General features: G+C 39.6%; 1 protein-coding gene across 4 annotated transcripts in view; it reads right to left on the bottom strand.

Moving 5' to 3' along the window:
• Window positions 1-1,267: 1,267 nt before the first annotated feature.
• kmt2ba (lysine (K)-specific methyltransferase 2Ba) overlaps window positions 1,268-14,248 on the bottom strand; it is a 37,856-nt gene continuing 24,875 nt past the window's right edge. For all 4 annotated transcript variants that reach the window (XM_049476291.1, XM_049476293.1, XM_049476292.1 and 1 more), the window contains 14 exons: window positions 13,670-13,828; window positions 13,136-13,247; window positions 11,978-12,056; window positions 11,526-11,680; window positions 10,955-11,110; window positions 8,462-10,847; window positions 7,539-7,661; window positions 7,320-7,441; window positions 7,053-7,187; window positions 5,568-5,820; window positions 5,327-5,434; window positions 5,062-5,145; window positions 4,822-4,951; window positions 1,268-2,991 (listed from right to left, as the gene is read on the bottom strand). In XM_049476291.1, the coding sequence (XP_049332248.1) occupies window positions 2,716-2,991; window positions 4,822-4,951; window positions 5,062-5,145; window positions 5,327-5,434; window positions 5,568-5,820; window positions 7,053-7,187; window positions 7,320-7,441; window positions 7,539-7,661; window positions 8,462-10,847; window positions 10,955-11,110; window positions 11,526-11,680; window positions 11,978-12,056; window positions 13,136-13,247; window positions 13,670-13,828 (4,278 nt within the window). In that variant the 3' untranslated portion in view covers window positions 1,268-2,715. The remainder of the gene's footprint in view (window positions 2,992-4,821; window positions 4,952-5,061; window positions 5,146-5,326; window positions 5,435-5,567; window positions 5,821-7,052; window positions 7,188-7,319; window positions 7,442-7,538; window positions 7,662-8,461; window positions 10,848-10,954; window positions 11,111-11,525; window positions 11,681-11,977; window positions 12,057-13,135; window positions 13,248-13,669; window positions 13,829-14,248) is intronic.

Raw genomic sequence — 14,248 nt, 5'->3', positions numbered from 1 at the left:
TTCTTATGGTTTGGAGGGGTCAGCAGGGGGTGCGTCTAAGAGTCAATCTCGCAATGTGCCCCTTTTTTTCTGGGCCAAAACGTAAGCACTTCCCTCTGACGAGTCCTGGCACATTTCCTCAGATGTCAGCCAGAGATTTTAACTATTTTATTATACAGGGGTTGGACAATGAAACTGAAACCCCTGTCATTTTAGTGTGGAAGGTTTCATGGCTAAATCGGAGCAGCCTGGTGGCCAATCTTTTTTAATTACACATTGCACTGTAAAGGTTCAATTAGCAGGGTAAGAGCACAGTTTTGCTCAAAACATTGCAATGCACACAACATTATGGGTAAAATACCAGAGTTCAAAAGAGGACAACTTGTTGGTGCGCGTCTTGCTGGCGCATCTGTGACCAAGACAGCAAGTCTTTGTGATGTATTAAGAGCCACGGTATCCAGGGTAATGTCAGCATACCACCAAGAACGATGAACCACATCCAACAGGATTAACTGTGGACGCTGTAAAAGGAAGCTGTCTGAAAGGGATGTTCGGGTGCTAACCCGGATTTTATCCAAAAAAAAAAAAAAAAAAAACACGCCTGCCCAAATCACGGCAGAATTCAATGTGCACCTCAACTCTACTGTTTCCACCAGAACTGTCTGTTGGGACAATAAATTCTTGTGGACTAAAACCAGGTGTTTCAGTTTCATTGTCCAATCCCTGTATCACTTCCCCTTCCAATTCATCAACCTCTGCAGCGATACTGGCAGCACTCATGCTTCCATTTTTTTAAGACAACCTCTGGATATGATGCTAAATACATGACCATAGTTGGAATTGAAGCCTTTTTTTTTAGGGAGTTTAGTCCTCTTATAGCTTAGGCGAGTGGTTTTCAAGCCATGAGCCGCGGTTCCCCAGTGGATTGCAGACGTACCGCAAAGGGGCTGTAGACAGTTTTTTTTCTATTTTGCAAAGTACAAATTCTTCTTATAGGTTGTTTATCAAATTCAATTTAAGTGACAGACATTTTGTTTATTTATTTGCAAAACAAAACGTCTTTAAAGCTGCAGCATCTACAAGTGAATCTAAATAAAGAAAATACAGCAGTGAGTACCTAGCACTAGGCTTTACATGCAACAGAACTAGAAATGTTGATGGTTGGGCTGTATTTGTTTTTTAACGACAAATACAATATTCCTGGGGCCGTGGAAGGTCTTGAAGTTGGAGAGAAGGGCCATGAGTTACATAAGATAAATGTAGTCAAGAGAACGCTTTACCATTCAGGTATATTTTGTTGAAAAATTGTAGGATCTTTATTACATTTAGAACATCATAAATAAAAAAAGTGCGTAGAAAAATTTAACAGATCTCAACATTTTTATACAATAATGTACAAAGACTTGCACTATGCTAAATAACATGGACAAGTTCCTCATGCTAAATTAGGGACTCAATCCTTACTCTTCATGTTGCATAAACAAAACATTCTGTACAAATGCACAAGGGAGGGTCTGATGCTGAAAGGAAGAAAAAATAATAAGAACAACAACAACAATTATAATAACAATAATAATATTCTGCAGTCATATTGCGAAAATTCTATGCTAGTGTAGAACTGCAGCAAATTCTGCGATACTGTTCATATTTCACTATTAAGGGGCATGAGCCACTGAGGTAGAAGATCTGGAAAATGTCCCTGGTATGACTGGCTGTGGAAGAGACAGGGTAAAAGGGGGAGGAAAAAAAACAACAACACTTGGCTATATAATATATAACAGCACGATTATTTCTTCAGGTGATGCTTTAGTCATATCTACATGTCAAGCTATGTTTTAAAAATGTGAAAAATTAGGATTAGGATTTACACAATATGAACAGCTAAGAGAACTGATAGCTTATGCAATCTATGTAACTTAAGAAATAGAGGGTTGAGAAAGTATAAAAACAGGTATATTAAAAGAAAAAAACACACACAAATTAACTACGCAGAGCAGACCTCCCCTTCATAAACACAGAACCTCATCTGCACAAAAGCAGGGGTAAATAATCAAGTACCCAAACGCGGGAAGATGTAGGAAATCCACACTTAAGTAGGCTAGGCCATCAACCTCACACAAATTGACTGCATGGTGCTCAAAAATGAAACAAAGCTAGGTGGAAAATATAAAAGCAGCAGAAACAAAAAAAAAAAGTCTGGTGCTTTTATTAGCACCTGAATTTAAAATGTTCACTGAAGCATCTGTTCACAAAATTCACTGAAAGTCCCACAAACAGGGTATAACAATCCAACTCTTACAGAGTTGATAAGGTGCAAGTTCAGGACTCTACAGAACTCTTCAGAAATCAGTAGCAAAACTGCAAAAACACCCTTAAAACAAACTATTGGGTTTACGCTCAGCAGCCCTTGTGAGCCGAAGTTACTGCACCATGGCTGTGAGCAGCCATTAAGAAAACAATTAAGCATTACACAAGCTAAAAAGCAGAACGATTTTCAAAGCTGCCAACCAAGAAAGATTAAGCAGGACATAACAGATAAAAAACAATGTTATGTAGCTGTCTGTCATGTTCTGGTCCTTCAGGTTCAGATTTCATATGAAAATGGTTGTTCAATTAAGGTCAAATGTTTCCTACATCCACTTTCCACTTTCTATTTTGCCCCTGAGAACCACCAATCAATTTTCAACACTTCTTAAAAGGGTGACCCCGTTTAAAAGGCAAGGAAAAGCAGTAATCTTAGTTCAAAAAGCGTCTGCACCGCCTGGCTGAACAGTTACAGTGCAGCTTGTTGCTGGCATCTTCAATGGGGAATTTGTAGTCGTAGGTGAGCTCCTCCCCACGGTAGATCTTCCTCAGAGCGAATATGACGATGTGCTTCCGGCCTTCCACGTTAATGACTCGCGAGTAACAGTTGGGTTCACATGAGTGGTTAATAAAACGTGCTGCGTTTCCGTGCATGGTTGCGTCCACTACATCAAAGTCATCGATGCGGAACATGTAGCAGCCAATGCCCTATTGAGAGAGAGAGAGAGAGAGAGAGAGAGAGGGGTGTCAGCAAATGGCTAAGTACAATTAAAAACAATATTTTGTAATAAAAAAAAAAATATATATATATATAAATTCATTACATTAATTTGGCTAGGCCTGTCACGATAGCATTTTTTGTGGACGATGCATCATCCCAGTAATTATTGCAATAAATAATATTATTGTCATTTTAAGACCATTTAAATGTCGCTGCCATAATGATGATAGTATATCATCATAGCAAAGTATTTATACTCTTTTAAATACAACAAAATTTTATATTTTATACTCTTTCCTTTACCGTGTGTGTATGGAGCTGCAGTTATTGAAGTTTTTTTTTTTTCAACATAACTGGCTAAAATAATGTTCTCTGTTATATATATGAACAAACATTCAAATAAACACAATAGAAGATATCACGATTGTCAAATATTATTGAGCTAGTGTCCAATTATTGTTCGATAAGTCAATAATGTAATTATTGTGACAGGTCTATTTTTGGCCATGACATGCATATGCCTTTTACACTTAAGTCATGTGATAGCATAATGTAACTGAACACAAAGTGTTTATTCAGGAGACAGCTAGGAAACACCCCACATCTGTACAAGTTGTGAGGTGTTATCTTGTTGTTCAACCTCTTTAGTGAGGTTAAACATCAATGGTTAGGTATAATGTGTGTGCCAGGTGAATTAAACATTACATTTCTGAAGTTCCTCTATCATACCTATCTGTTTGTGCCCATCAGAAGAATTATTGTGACTTAATTTCAAGATGGCGGCACCCGGAAACAACGTACAGCTTCTGTGTGTATAAACATTTTTTTAAATAAACTACCTCCTCTTTAAAAGTTCTTAGTTCATCGTTTTAAATGTCAGGACCCTCAGAATTCTACCAATGAAGAGTGGAGCTAATTTGAGCTTGTTAATGGTTTAAAAATAAAGATTTATTTTCATGCTTTGCCCCTATTGTTAGCAAATCATTATAAATGAAGCAAAGCAAAGAAAAAAATAATATTTAAAAGGGAAATCTGACTGCTGCTTAGGGCTAGTTTCCTTTTTAACTGCTATGTGAGAATGGCAATAACAGTTTACAAATGCTACTGCTGGCATAGTGCTTACAAAAATCTTTCACTAAAATGGCACAAAATTTTAATCATTTGAAATATGATAAAATGTGTCTCTCTTCCATGCTGACTTTTTAATGTAAACCTTTATTTTTCACTTCAAAATAGGTTTTATATTTAAAACATTTAAATCAAAATGTACAGCACTGCAGGTACATGGATCAGGCTTATAACAGCTATAATAGAACCCGTCCTATTTACACATGCTCTGATTCCAACACACTGCATCAGATCAGGATATCACTTCTTCACTTTTAATAAATTTTATTTCAAATTTTTCCCATTTTCTCCCTTAATTTTGTACAGTCAATTACCCAACCCACTCACTAGGACCCCCCCCCCCCCCCCCAAAGAGAAAAGAGAGTCGATGCACTCTGAGAAAAGCGCAGCGACACGGCTCAGATACATCAGACCACAGACGCCCTGTGCTGTGGACATCACCCTTTAGTGATGTGGGGAGAGAGCGCCATCCACCCATGTGGAGGGAGCAGGGCCAATTATGCTCCCGCCAGCAGCTTGATGGCAAAGCTGCATGAGCTGGGGTTCGAACCTGCGACCTCCCGCTCATAGTGGCACTTAAGACACTTCTTCACTTTTAATAAACATCTTCCAAATTTATTGAAAGAACACCCAAAAAACAGTTTATTATCAGAGAGCAGACATTAGTGAGAATTCACCATGTAACTTACCTTGCTGTCGTAATATTTCTCCCGCTTGTCAGTAAGGACTGATCGAATGACATTACCAGCATATTCAATCACCATTTCTCCAGCTTCTATGTTTCTCTTGCAGAAAAGTCCACGCCCATGAATAGCAGACCTAAAACACAAAGCAAAACAAATGAGGACACTAATTAACAGCACAACATGCCATGCAATACATTTAAAAAAGAATCAAGAAAAATGCACAAAATGGTTTGGTTTCATTACCTGTACACTCCTACAGCTTCTTTAGACGTTTTCTCAAGGTGTCGGAACCTCATTGCCATCGGCAATTCCGTACTGGTTGCACGTCTGAAATGTTCGAACATTAAGAGACATTATTTATTAGGTACATTTTTTCAACAAGTTTAACTGCTAGGTAATTTCAGGACTGTTTAGCCAATAGAACAAAAAACTGACATGTTCTAGAGCACATTACCATAATATCAGTATACTGTGAAAGATAGACAGGGAATTATCATCATAATCTGACCTGCTAGATTTGAGCTTAACATCATCCTCGTCTTCATCACAAGGCCTACTCTCAGGGAGCTGGCGATGCTGGGAGGCCAGGAAGTTAAACATGTCGAATGTGGATTTCCTGCAGAACAAGGTATTAAAAATTTGCCATGAATGTTGTGGAATGTTGTGTTCAGAAAACAAAATCAGACCCTCTTCTCAATCATATTTAAAAAAAAAAAAAAAAAAAAAAAAAGTCCATAACTGGGCCTTACCTTTCATAAACTTCACCACGAGCACAGCCACTTGGGTTAAGTGGAAGCTCTTTTTCAGGTTTCTCATGTTGGTGGAAACGAAAGCGGTGTTTGTGGCACTGGGCTGCCCCCTGCAGCTGCTCCAATAGGAACAGCACAGCATCATGAATGACACCCATTACTCGACCGCCACTCATCCTCCCTAGCGGTAACTGCTCAAGCCTGTAGCCTGTCCGTGCCTCCTGAACTCCGTCTACCACCGCCCTCCACGCCACTGAAACAGATAATAAAAATATATTACGTACACTGTACAAAACACAATATAGATTTTTAAAACAAATTAAAAGCATTTTGCAAGACAGGTCATTTAATCAGGGTTTGTAGTGCTGCAGCTTGAAGAATTCTTGAAGAATTGTTCATTTTGTGATACAAGCACCAAAGTCTGCATAAATAATTATAACTACTATATTACTACATTATCAGAAAAGCCATTCAAACTAGAACTGGGTGAAATAATGAGATTAAAAAACTATATATCTATATTTATTTTTCTACAAAATATAAGAGATTGTACAGCTTTATCTGTCATATGAACACCAGAAACAAGCAGTTACACTGTACAATGAAATTCTTACTATGCAGTTTCTCCAATTACCAACAGTCTTATGTAAAATAACAATATAAAAATAATAATAATAATAATAATAATATTATACACACACCTGCACTTTTTTTGACCCGCACTCATTTATTTGTCATTTTATTTCCCTCATTTCTCCCAGTCCCAGTTACTCGGATTTATTTTTGCCCCTACCATCCTTTACTACACATTCTCAAGCTATGATCCAGACATACTGACCCACACTCATCTATTTCTCATCCCTTGTTCCTCGCATTGAGTCTTATTCATTTTCACATAATCAAGCCATGTTTTAGGGTGCCGAAAACCACCAAAATTATTTGCTCAATCACGACGGGTAACTGCGAACAGCTTGCAACCGTTTAGCAATTGGTTGTAATTTTCAAATCCCCTCTCTCTCTCTCAAAACCCTTATTCACAATTGTCTCACTCCTAGCTCAAGTCCCATCTAAATAAATGTTAATAAACCCAGAAAAACTCAACAATAAACACTAAATAATCGTTTCAAATTCAGTACCAATACACACTACTTATACAATGGCTAATCTTCATAACATTAAACAATGTTATGTATATTCAGAATAGAATTTTCCATACTCAAAAACTTATATTCAGACACCAAGATCATAAAAAATGTATTGTTTTTCTGCATGGCTAATGTATTTTTTGGAAAAAGTTGGTCTAGAAGAGAATTTGTGCCAAATTTGATGCTATTATCACAGTGAACGATCCTTTCACAAATCTGATGCTTGTGTCACAGTAAAATATTCTTTTACTAATCTGATGCTTGTGTCATAGTGAATGATTCTTTCACTAATCTGCAGCACTACTCCTCTACAACATGCTGACATGAAGATAATTCTGACCCTCTATGCTTTCTGCCTCCACACTGAAGCCATCATCACTGGTGATTTTAAAGAGCAGATGAGGCTCAGTTTGACTTGCATATTCATCCTCCTCCTGCTTAAAGGGTGATGGAAGATCCTCATCTGAACTCCAGTCTGTAGCAAAAGATAAAACACACACACACACACAACTCATTTACTCAATCAAATATAGACTGCACATATCGCATGCAAACTCTATCCAAGCAGGATTAATAATAACCATTATCTCTGTTGTCGCTGTATTACCTGCACAAGGAGTCCAGTCAGAGAGGTCACTGTTTTTGGAGCTGACCCATTCATGGGTTTTGTCGTGGCTACCCTTCACTCGTTCTTGTGGCTCAGTGGATTCACTTTCCAGTGAAGTAATTCTATATAAAAAAAAAAAACATATACACACTGTAGTAATTGCAGACTTGCACACATTAAATTAAACAGTAGATGAGTGCATTAAAACCTCTGTCTGACCTTTTGTTCTTAAACTCTTTGGCTTCCTCTTTCGTCTTTGGTTGATCAACCTTTTCGACTTCTGGACGGTCAAAGTCCAGCACATCCTTAACAGTTGGGGCCTTAATGCGTACTTTGTTGAATCTATAATTGAAGAAAAACAAGATCAGGATGTCAAAAAACCCAAACAGGGGTAAATAACAACCGTATGTGTATTTGTAACAACCAAAAGACTACAGGGTCATAAAGGGGTTGGACAATGAAACTGAAAAACCTGTTTTTAGAGCACAATAATTTATTGTGGTGACGGACAGTTCTGGTGGAAACAGGAGAGTTGAGGTGCACATTGAATTTTGCCGTGATTTGAGCAGCAGTGGTTTTATGGATACAATCCGGGTTAGAACCCCAACATCCCTTTCAGACAGCTTCCTCTTGCATCCACAGTTAATCCTGTTGGATGTGGTTGGTCCTTCTTGGTAATGAGCTGACATTACCCTGGATACCGTGGCTCTTTGCTGTCTTGGTGCACGTCTTGCTGGCGCATCTGCATCCAACAATTTGTCCTGTTATGAACTCAGGTATGTCACCCAAAATGTTGTGTGCATTACAATATTTTGAGCAAAACTGTGCTCGTACCCTGCTAATTAAACCTTCACACTCTGTTCTTACTGGTGCAATGTGCAATTTTAATGAAGATTGTCCACCAGGCTGCTTCAATTTAGCCTTGAAACCTCCCACATTAAAAATGAAAGGCGTTTCAGTTTCATTGTCCAACCCCTGTAGTTCGGTGCACAAAGTCGAATGGGGAATAAATGGTATTGGATTAAATACACCAATTTTAGGGCGTGTTCACACAAGCACAATTAGGTCGATTATTTAAATTCGTCACCCCTTTTGATATCAAAAGAACATCAGTTAAAGTAACCTCTCCTCCCTTGACTTACTTGTTAAGTTCATCCAGAGAGTTAGAAACAGTCTGCTCCGCGAAGTCCGTCTTGCATTTTTTAACACTGGGTCGTTCTGATGATAAAGAGACCCTCTTCATCCTGACCTGAGACTTTGAACGGGACAGAATGGCAGGCTGAGGCCGGCTGTGCAGTTCTGAAGGCTGGTATGCCGCATCAGGAGAGTGGAGTTTACCAGCATATGGAAGGTTCTGGGAGGGGCTGAGCAAAACGGGGTTTACCGTTTCACGGTGGCTTGCCATGGCTTTTTCTATAATGGCTTGTGCCTTATCTCTTGGGTTAATACTGGCCAGTACTGGTGAGGTCGATATAGGTGGGTTGTTCGTCCTTCCGCTGCTTCCACTAGTCATTAGAATTTCTGACGAATTTTGAGGTAGCCTTCTGAAGAAAACTTTTGTAGACGGTGCTGTTCCATTGCTATATGATACAACATGTGTAGTTTGAGTTTGGCTGTGGCCTGTTTGAGGCACAGGGGTAACCATAACTCTTGGTACAGTTTGCTTAACAAGTTTACTGCTGTGGATAATCTTAGCAATCTGGCTGATGTGGCTGTAGGAAGGTGAATTTGCAGCAGGCATCTGGAAAGTGTTGGTCTGTGGGTCTTTTATTAAGACCTGGCCAGAGCTGTTGACTAGCAGAATTTGTGGGCTGGGTAAAGCACCAGTAACATTTGATTTTGTGGCGGCGGGAATGCGTATGGCCATTGTTCGGCCCCTTGTGACTTCTTTAGGAGATTCCAGACCATTACCCACAACCTGAGAGGAAGCACCAGAAACAGCAGGTGAGGTGGAAACAACTGGAAAGTTGACAGGTAAAGACAGAGGCAATGTGCCAGCAGGAACGGTCAGCTTGATTATTCTGTGCTGTGGTACAGCCTGTGGAAGGGTCAAAGTCCTTTGAGGGGGTGGTCCAGGACTTATGATTTGCACTTTTGCAGCACTGCTCAAAGAAGGGACCGACATTACTTTTGGCTGTGGCAAAATATTCTGCTCTGGCAACATGTTCTCCTCTGGTGGTTTTGCATTCTTGTTTACGGAGTCAACAGGTGAGGAATCGCCCCTATGCACTATACTGCCGTCTTTAGCAGACACAAAATGACCCATCTCCGGATCCAACAACACCTCGTTGAAATCATCTACAGGTTCGCTCTCAGTCACAACGTCTTCTTGTCTAGCAACAAGATCACGGCACGGGTCAAAGACTGCCTCAGGTGCCAGCGACACTTCTGGCACTAATAAGTCTTCCTTAGACATGCTGTCTTGTCCTGCACCTGTATTCCAAATTGGAAAGGATTCTGGCGTGGAAACTATCTCGCTTCCGAAGTTATGGGAGATGCCCATTGATGGCTCAGTATCCTGATTATGGTAACTATTCCCTACTTCCTGAGTTTCGTCCTCACCACCGGCTTCACTTGCATCACTATCTGAATCCTTGTCCGCTCCATCAAGCTGAGAGATGGACTGCGACGTGGGAAGAACAGTTAGCCCTGCCTGGATGGAGTCCTTGACAGAATCACAGAGCACTACTGTGCGAGAGAAGTTGAGATAATTGTCAGAGTCTCCATCAACCGAGTCCACCTCCATCTGCCCGTCAGGGTCTGCAAGGTCAGGCAAGTCTTTTTCACTGGCGCTGTATAGGCTGGCATCTTCGTCTGAAATCCTGCCGAGCAAACTGTTTCCTTCAACAAGTGCTCCTTGGCTCTCTCTCATTTCTGGCCCTTCTGCTACATTGCTGTACAGTCCACAGTGCAGTGCCACATTCTCATTCAACAGGGCCTCATCAAACTCCAGCTTTGCGTTCAGCACTGAGGCAACTGCAACATCTGTGTCCGCGTCAAAAGAAGTGGAGAGCAACTCCTGATCAGACGACAGTGGAATGGCACTGCCGTCAGCAATGACCGCAGTTGTGGAGATGCACTCCTCCGGCATTCCAGCAGCATCTTCTGGCTCCAAAGAGGCAGAGAAATCTTGAGGTACCTCCGCGAACTCATGTGGCGTTATCCTGAAGTGTTGCTGAGTCCCTGGAGAGTGGCGTGGAGACAAGAAAGCAGTTGAAGGATTGCTCCCAATTGTTCCTTGCCGAGGGGAATACGCTGAGGTAGCACCAGAAGGGGAAGAAGGAGGACGTCCCTTTCGCCGAGGCGACAGAGAGCTCATCAGATTCTCAGTAGCACCAAGAGGAGAAACAGGCGAGCTAAAAGGAAGCGATCTAGGGTGTGGAGTGCCTCCTAAACGCACTTTCGCCGGTCCAGTGGGAGACTTCTGGGGCGAAGAAGCATTTCGCCGCAAAGACAGTCTCTTGGACCGGCGAGTGTCATCAAGATCACTAATGGTCAGGATGTGGTGGGTTGTGGAATTTGCAGTCCCTATGTACAAAAAAAACAGGTTTCGATGTTATTAAACTTGCATATAATAATAGGTAGTTCTAATATTTCCAAGCAATCGTTTACAGCTGTTTTAAGAAAACACTAACCTGGGGATGGCAACGGTTTAAAAGTTCCACCAGCTGGTCTTCTGTTTAGAGGGTGCCTTGGAGTTTTAGGTTCTGATGCTGAGTCAAGTTTGGAGTTAGGAGATGGGGTACTGGACAGCTGGTCAACAACAGGACTAGTCTGTGTACTAGGGAAGTCTGCAATCCAAAAAAAAAAAAAAAAAAAGTATATTTAATCTTTGAAAGAAATAAATGCCAAGATGACTATGCACTATTTAATGATGATGTTATTGATTTACATTAATGTGTAACAAATATTTAAAGTTAAAAGACCATTAATATGTTATATTCTTAGTAGTAACTGATAAAATGCTCAGGATTCTCATTTGTTGTCAGCAGTGCTTTAGTCAGTATTTTCTTACTAGAACTGTGTTGTACGTCACAGAATTCTGGCAGTGACTTTAAGCTCAGAAGGACAAGACAAATGTCAAGCTGGCTACCTTTCTTACGAAATTGAGGACAATTACCTCTTCACATGCTCTTTCAATTCTTACGAATTACTCCCATAAATAAGGGCATTAACATAATATATATTAAAAAAGGTATACCTCACCTTGAGGGTTTGGGCTATGTGCTATGGTGCAGTTCTCCCCCTGGTTTTGTGCTAAATGGTAACCTCTTGTTGGTGATGGTTGCACGTCTGTGACTTTGCAAGTGTACCGGCATCGTTTTCTTGGATCCACTGTGCTCCAATACCACCGTGTACACCTGAAAACAAACCAAATTTTAAGAAACATTTTAAACTGCGAAGAAATAATACTAAACCATGTCAAGTTATCTATGTTCAAGGCAAACATTAGGAAAAATGCAAGCTTTACTGATTTAACCATTCAATGTTTTTGTACTGCAAGCTGCTATGAATACAACTGGGACAGCAGATACATTTCTGCTATGTGTATATAACTCCAATAAAGAAAGTCCTTTAATAAGACTAAATTCAAACCAGTCCAATTCAGTTAAAGCTACTTCACCTCTTAAATATATTGAAGGTTTTATTTTACTTACTGGTAACCCACAGGATACAGATTTCCTGCAACTTCAGACTGCTCTGTCAGGACACCCAGTTTATTAATCTGTAAAGAGCCTGCACACACAAACAAAAAAAACTCACTGGTTGTAGTCACAAAGAATTTAAAGCAAAAATCAAACAAAACTTTCCTGCTTATTTTTTGATGCACTAAAGACGGAGCTAAACAACCTCTTCAAACTTGCCAATGAGGCTGCAACTAATAACTAGTTTAGAAGTCAAATAATCAAAAAGAATGTCAGATTATTCAAAGTCACAATTATTTTTATATCCTCCATTTGTGTTTCATATTGGTGAAGCTCCTGCTATAATGCATGTTTTAGTTCATCCTGACAACTTTGGAGGATTTGGATTTTGATAGGTTATATTCCAATATAAAATTACAAAGTATATTATAAAAGACAATCACACATGCCAAAGTTTTGTTTTAAGGAATGGAAAGGTCTGGGAGAAATTGGGAGAAATATATATTATGAGTTTGATTTTAAAAAATGTTCTACTGAATAGCCTCTGTTGCCAGATTCACATTATTCCTGCCAAACTGAGCTTGTTTGATCGGTGCGTTTTTTGCAATACTTTTATATTTACTGCGGCTGCCAAAAATCCTTAACTGCAAACCGTTCAAAATGAAAATGTACTGTGTTGTGAACATTTGTGGCAATCTTCCCCGTGGCCATGTGGAAACCACCCCGCCCCCCATTCCCTGTGTACCTGGCAACCCTGGCTGCCGCTTGTCATAACTTGCACTATATGCACTATATGTGGAATTTAAACACTGAGAATATGTTTAAATGTATAATGAGCTGATGTACAAGGAGTGTGCGTGTTTTCTTGTCCCTTGTCTGGTGTGTTAAATTTTTGGAGACACGGAGAGCGAGCGGTGTGTGAGCCCTTTACACCTCCCACAGGGTGCAGTCCTCTCCACACATTAAGGACACATTGAAAACGAAATGCCGTGTTGACACATTTTATAGTCAACGTTGTTGTTTATGCCAATTAATGTTTATTCCTGTCTTATATTGTTATTTTCACCCATATAGTAAAGTGTTATAAGTGTTATTATAACTGATGTATTGAAGAAATAAAAGACTATCAAAATTATTTGTTATTAACATTCCTATGCAAGGGTTACATACCAATCATCACATTAACAGACTCCGGTTCCAAGCCAGTCAGAAACTTCCTGCGAAGGCTAATACCCTCAAAATCTACATACACCCGCCTGAGGACCTCAAATGCATTCACCACCTACAAAAAAAGATAGACATTATTTTATTTTACATTGCTTGAGAAAACAAAAGTCTTTTACATGAAGAAAAAAAAAATCTGGGCTCAAATCATTTATACTAGGGTTACATAATATATCATAGTTTCTGCATCAATATTGCAATGTAAACATGTGCAATAGTCAAATCGCAGAATGAGTGCAATATTGTGTGTCAAATTACATTTTTCTAAACTTTTTCGCTGAAAAATTCACATTGTTATCATTTGCATAAAATGTGTATATATCAAAATATCAATAAAATATCTACCTAATACTATTTGTTTTATTCCAATTATTGAAACTATTGAATTACTTAAATCATGACGTGGATAATTTTTTAATATACACATTAAAATACACATATATAATTTTTTCTCTATAAATGTACAGCCCTAATATGTACCTTGTTATTGATGAGGTCACGGTGCTTGTTACAGTAGACCTTCTTGTCGCTTTGAAAGACGCAGTGGCTGGCACGAGCACACATGAAATGGTAGTTACTCTGGCAAGTTGAGAGACAGCAACCCACTGTTGCTCCCACCTGGGTACACCGCTCACAGCGCTGTGGAGAAAAGAGACATCTGTTTTAAAAATGACACGCCAAAGATCAAACACTGCCTTCTTATTACTTGTTGCTTTTGGTTGGAAGAATAATACTGTTACCCTGCATGTACGTTTCTTGTGGGTGTGGTCGAGGCAGTTTGTACTGTTGTGAATGGTTGTGTATCTACCTATCGAGCTATCCACTACGTTCTTTCAAGCTTTCTTTTTTTTCCTCCAAACTGCCCCTGTATTTGTGCAGCAACTATAATCCTCTTAGTCTGTTCAGGACCAAATAGCGGGGGATTTAAATGAAGTACCCTTGTAATTAAAAGTTTACACAGCAGAAGCAGCAGACCTCGGACCGCCATGTCTGATTTGTTCAAAGAATTTTATCGGCCAATCAGTATAGAATGTTGTTTCACCACGTCTTTTTTTTTAT

Source organism: Astyanax mexicanus, chromosome 3 (assembly GCF_023375975.1).
Source record: "Astyanax mexicanus isolate ESR-SI-001 chromosome 3, AstMex3_surface, whole genome shotgun sequence".
Lineage (NCBI taxonomy): Eukaryota > Metazoa > Chordata > Actinopteri > Characiformes > Acestrorhamphidae > Astyanax > Astyanax mexicanus.
This window is presented reverse-complemented; position numbering and strand designations above follow the sequence as displayed.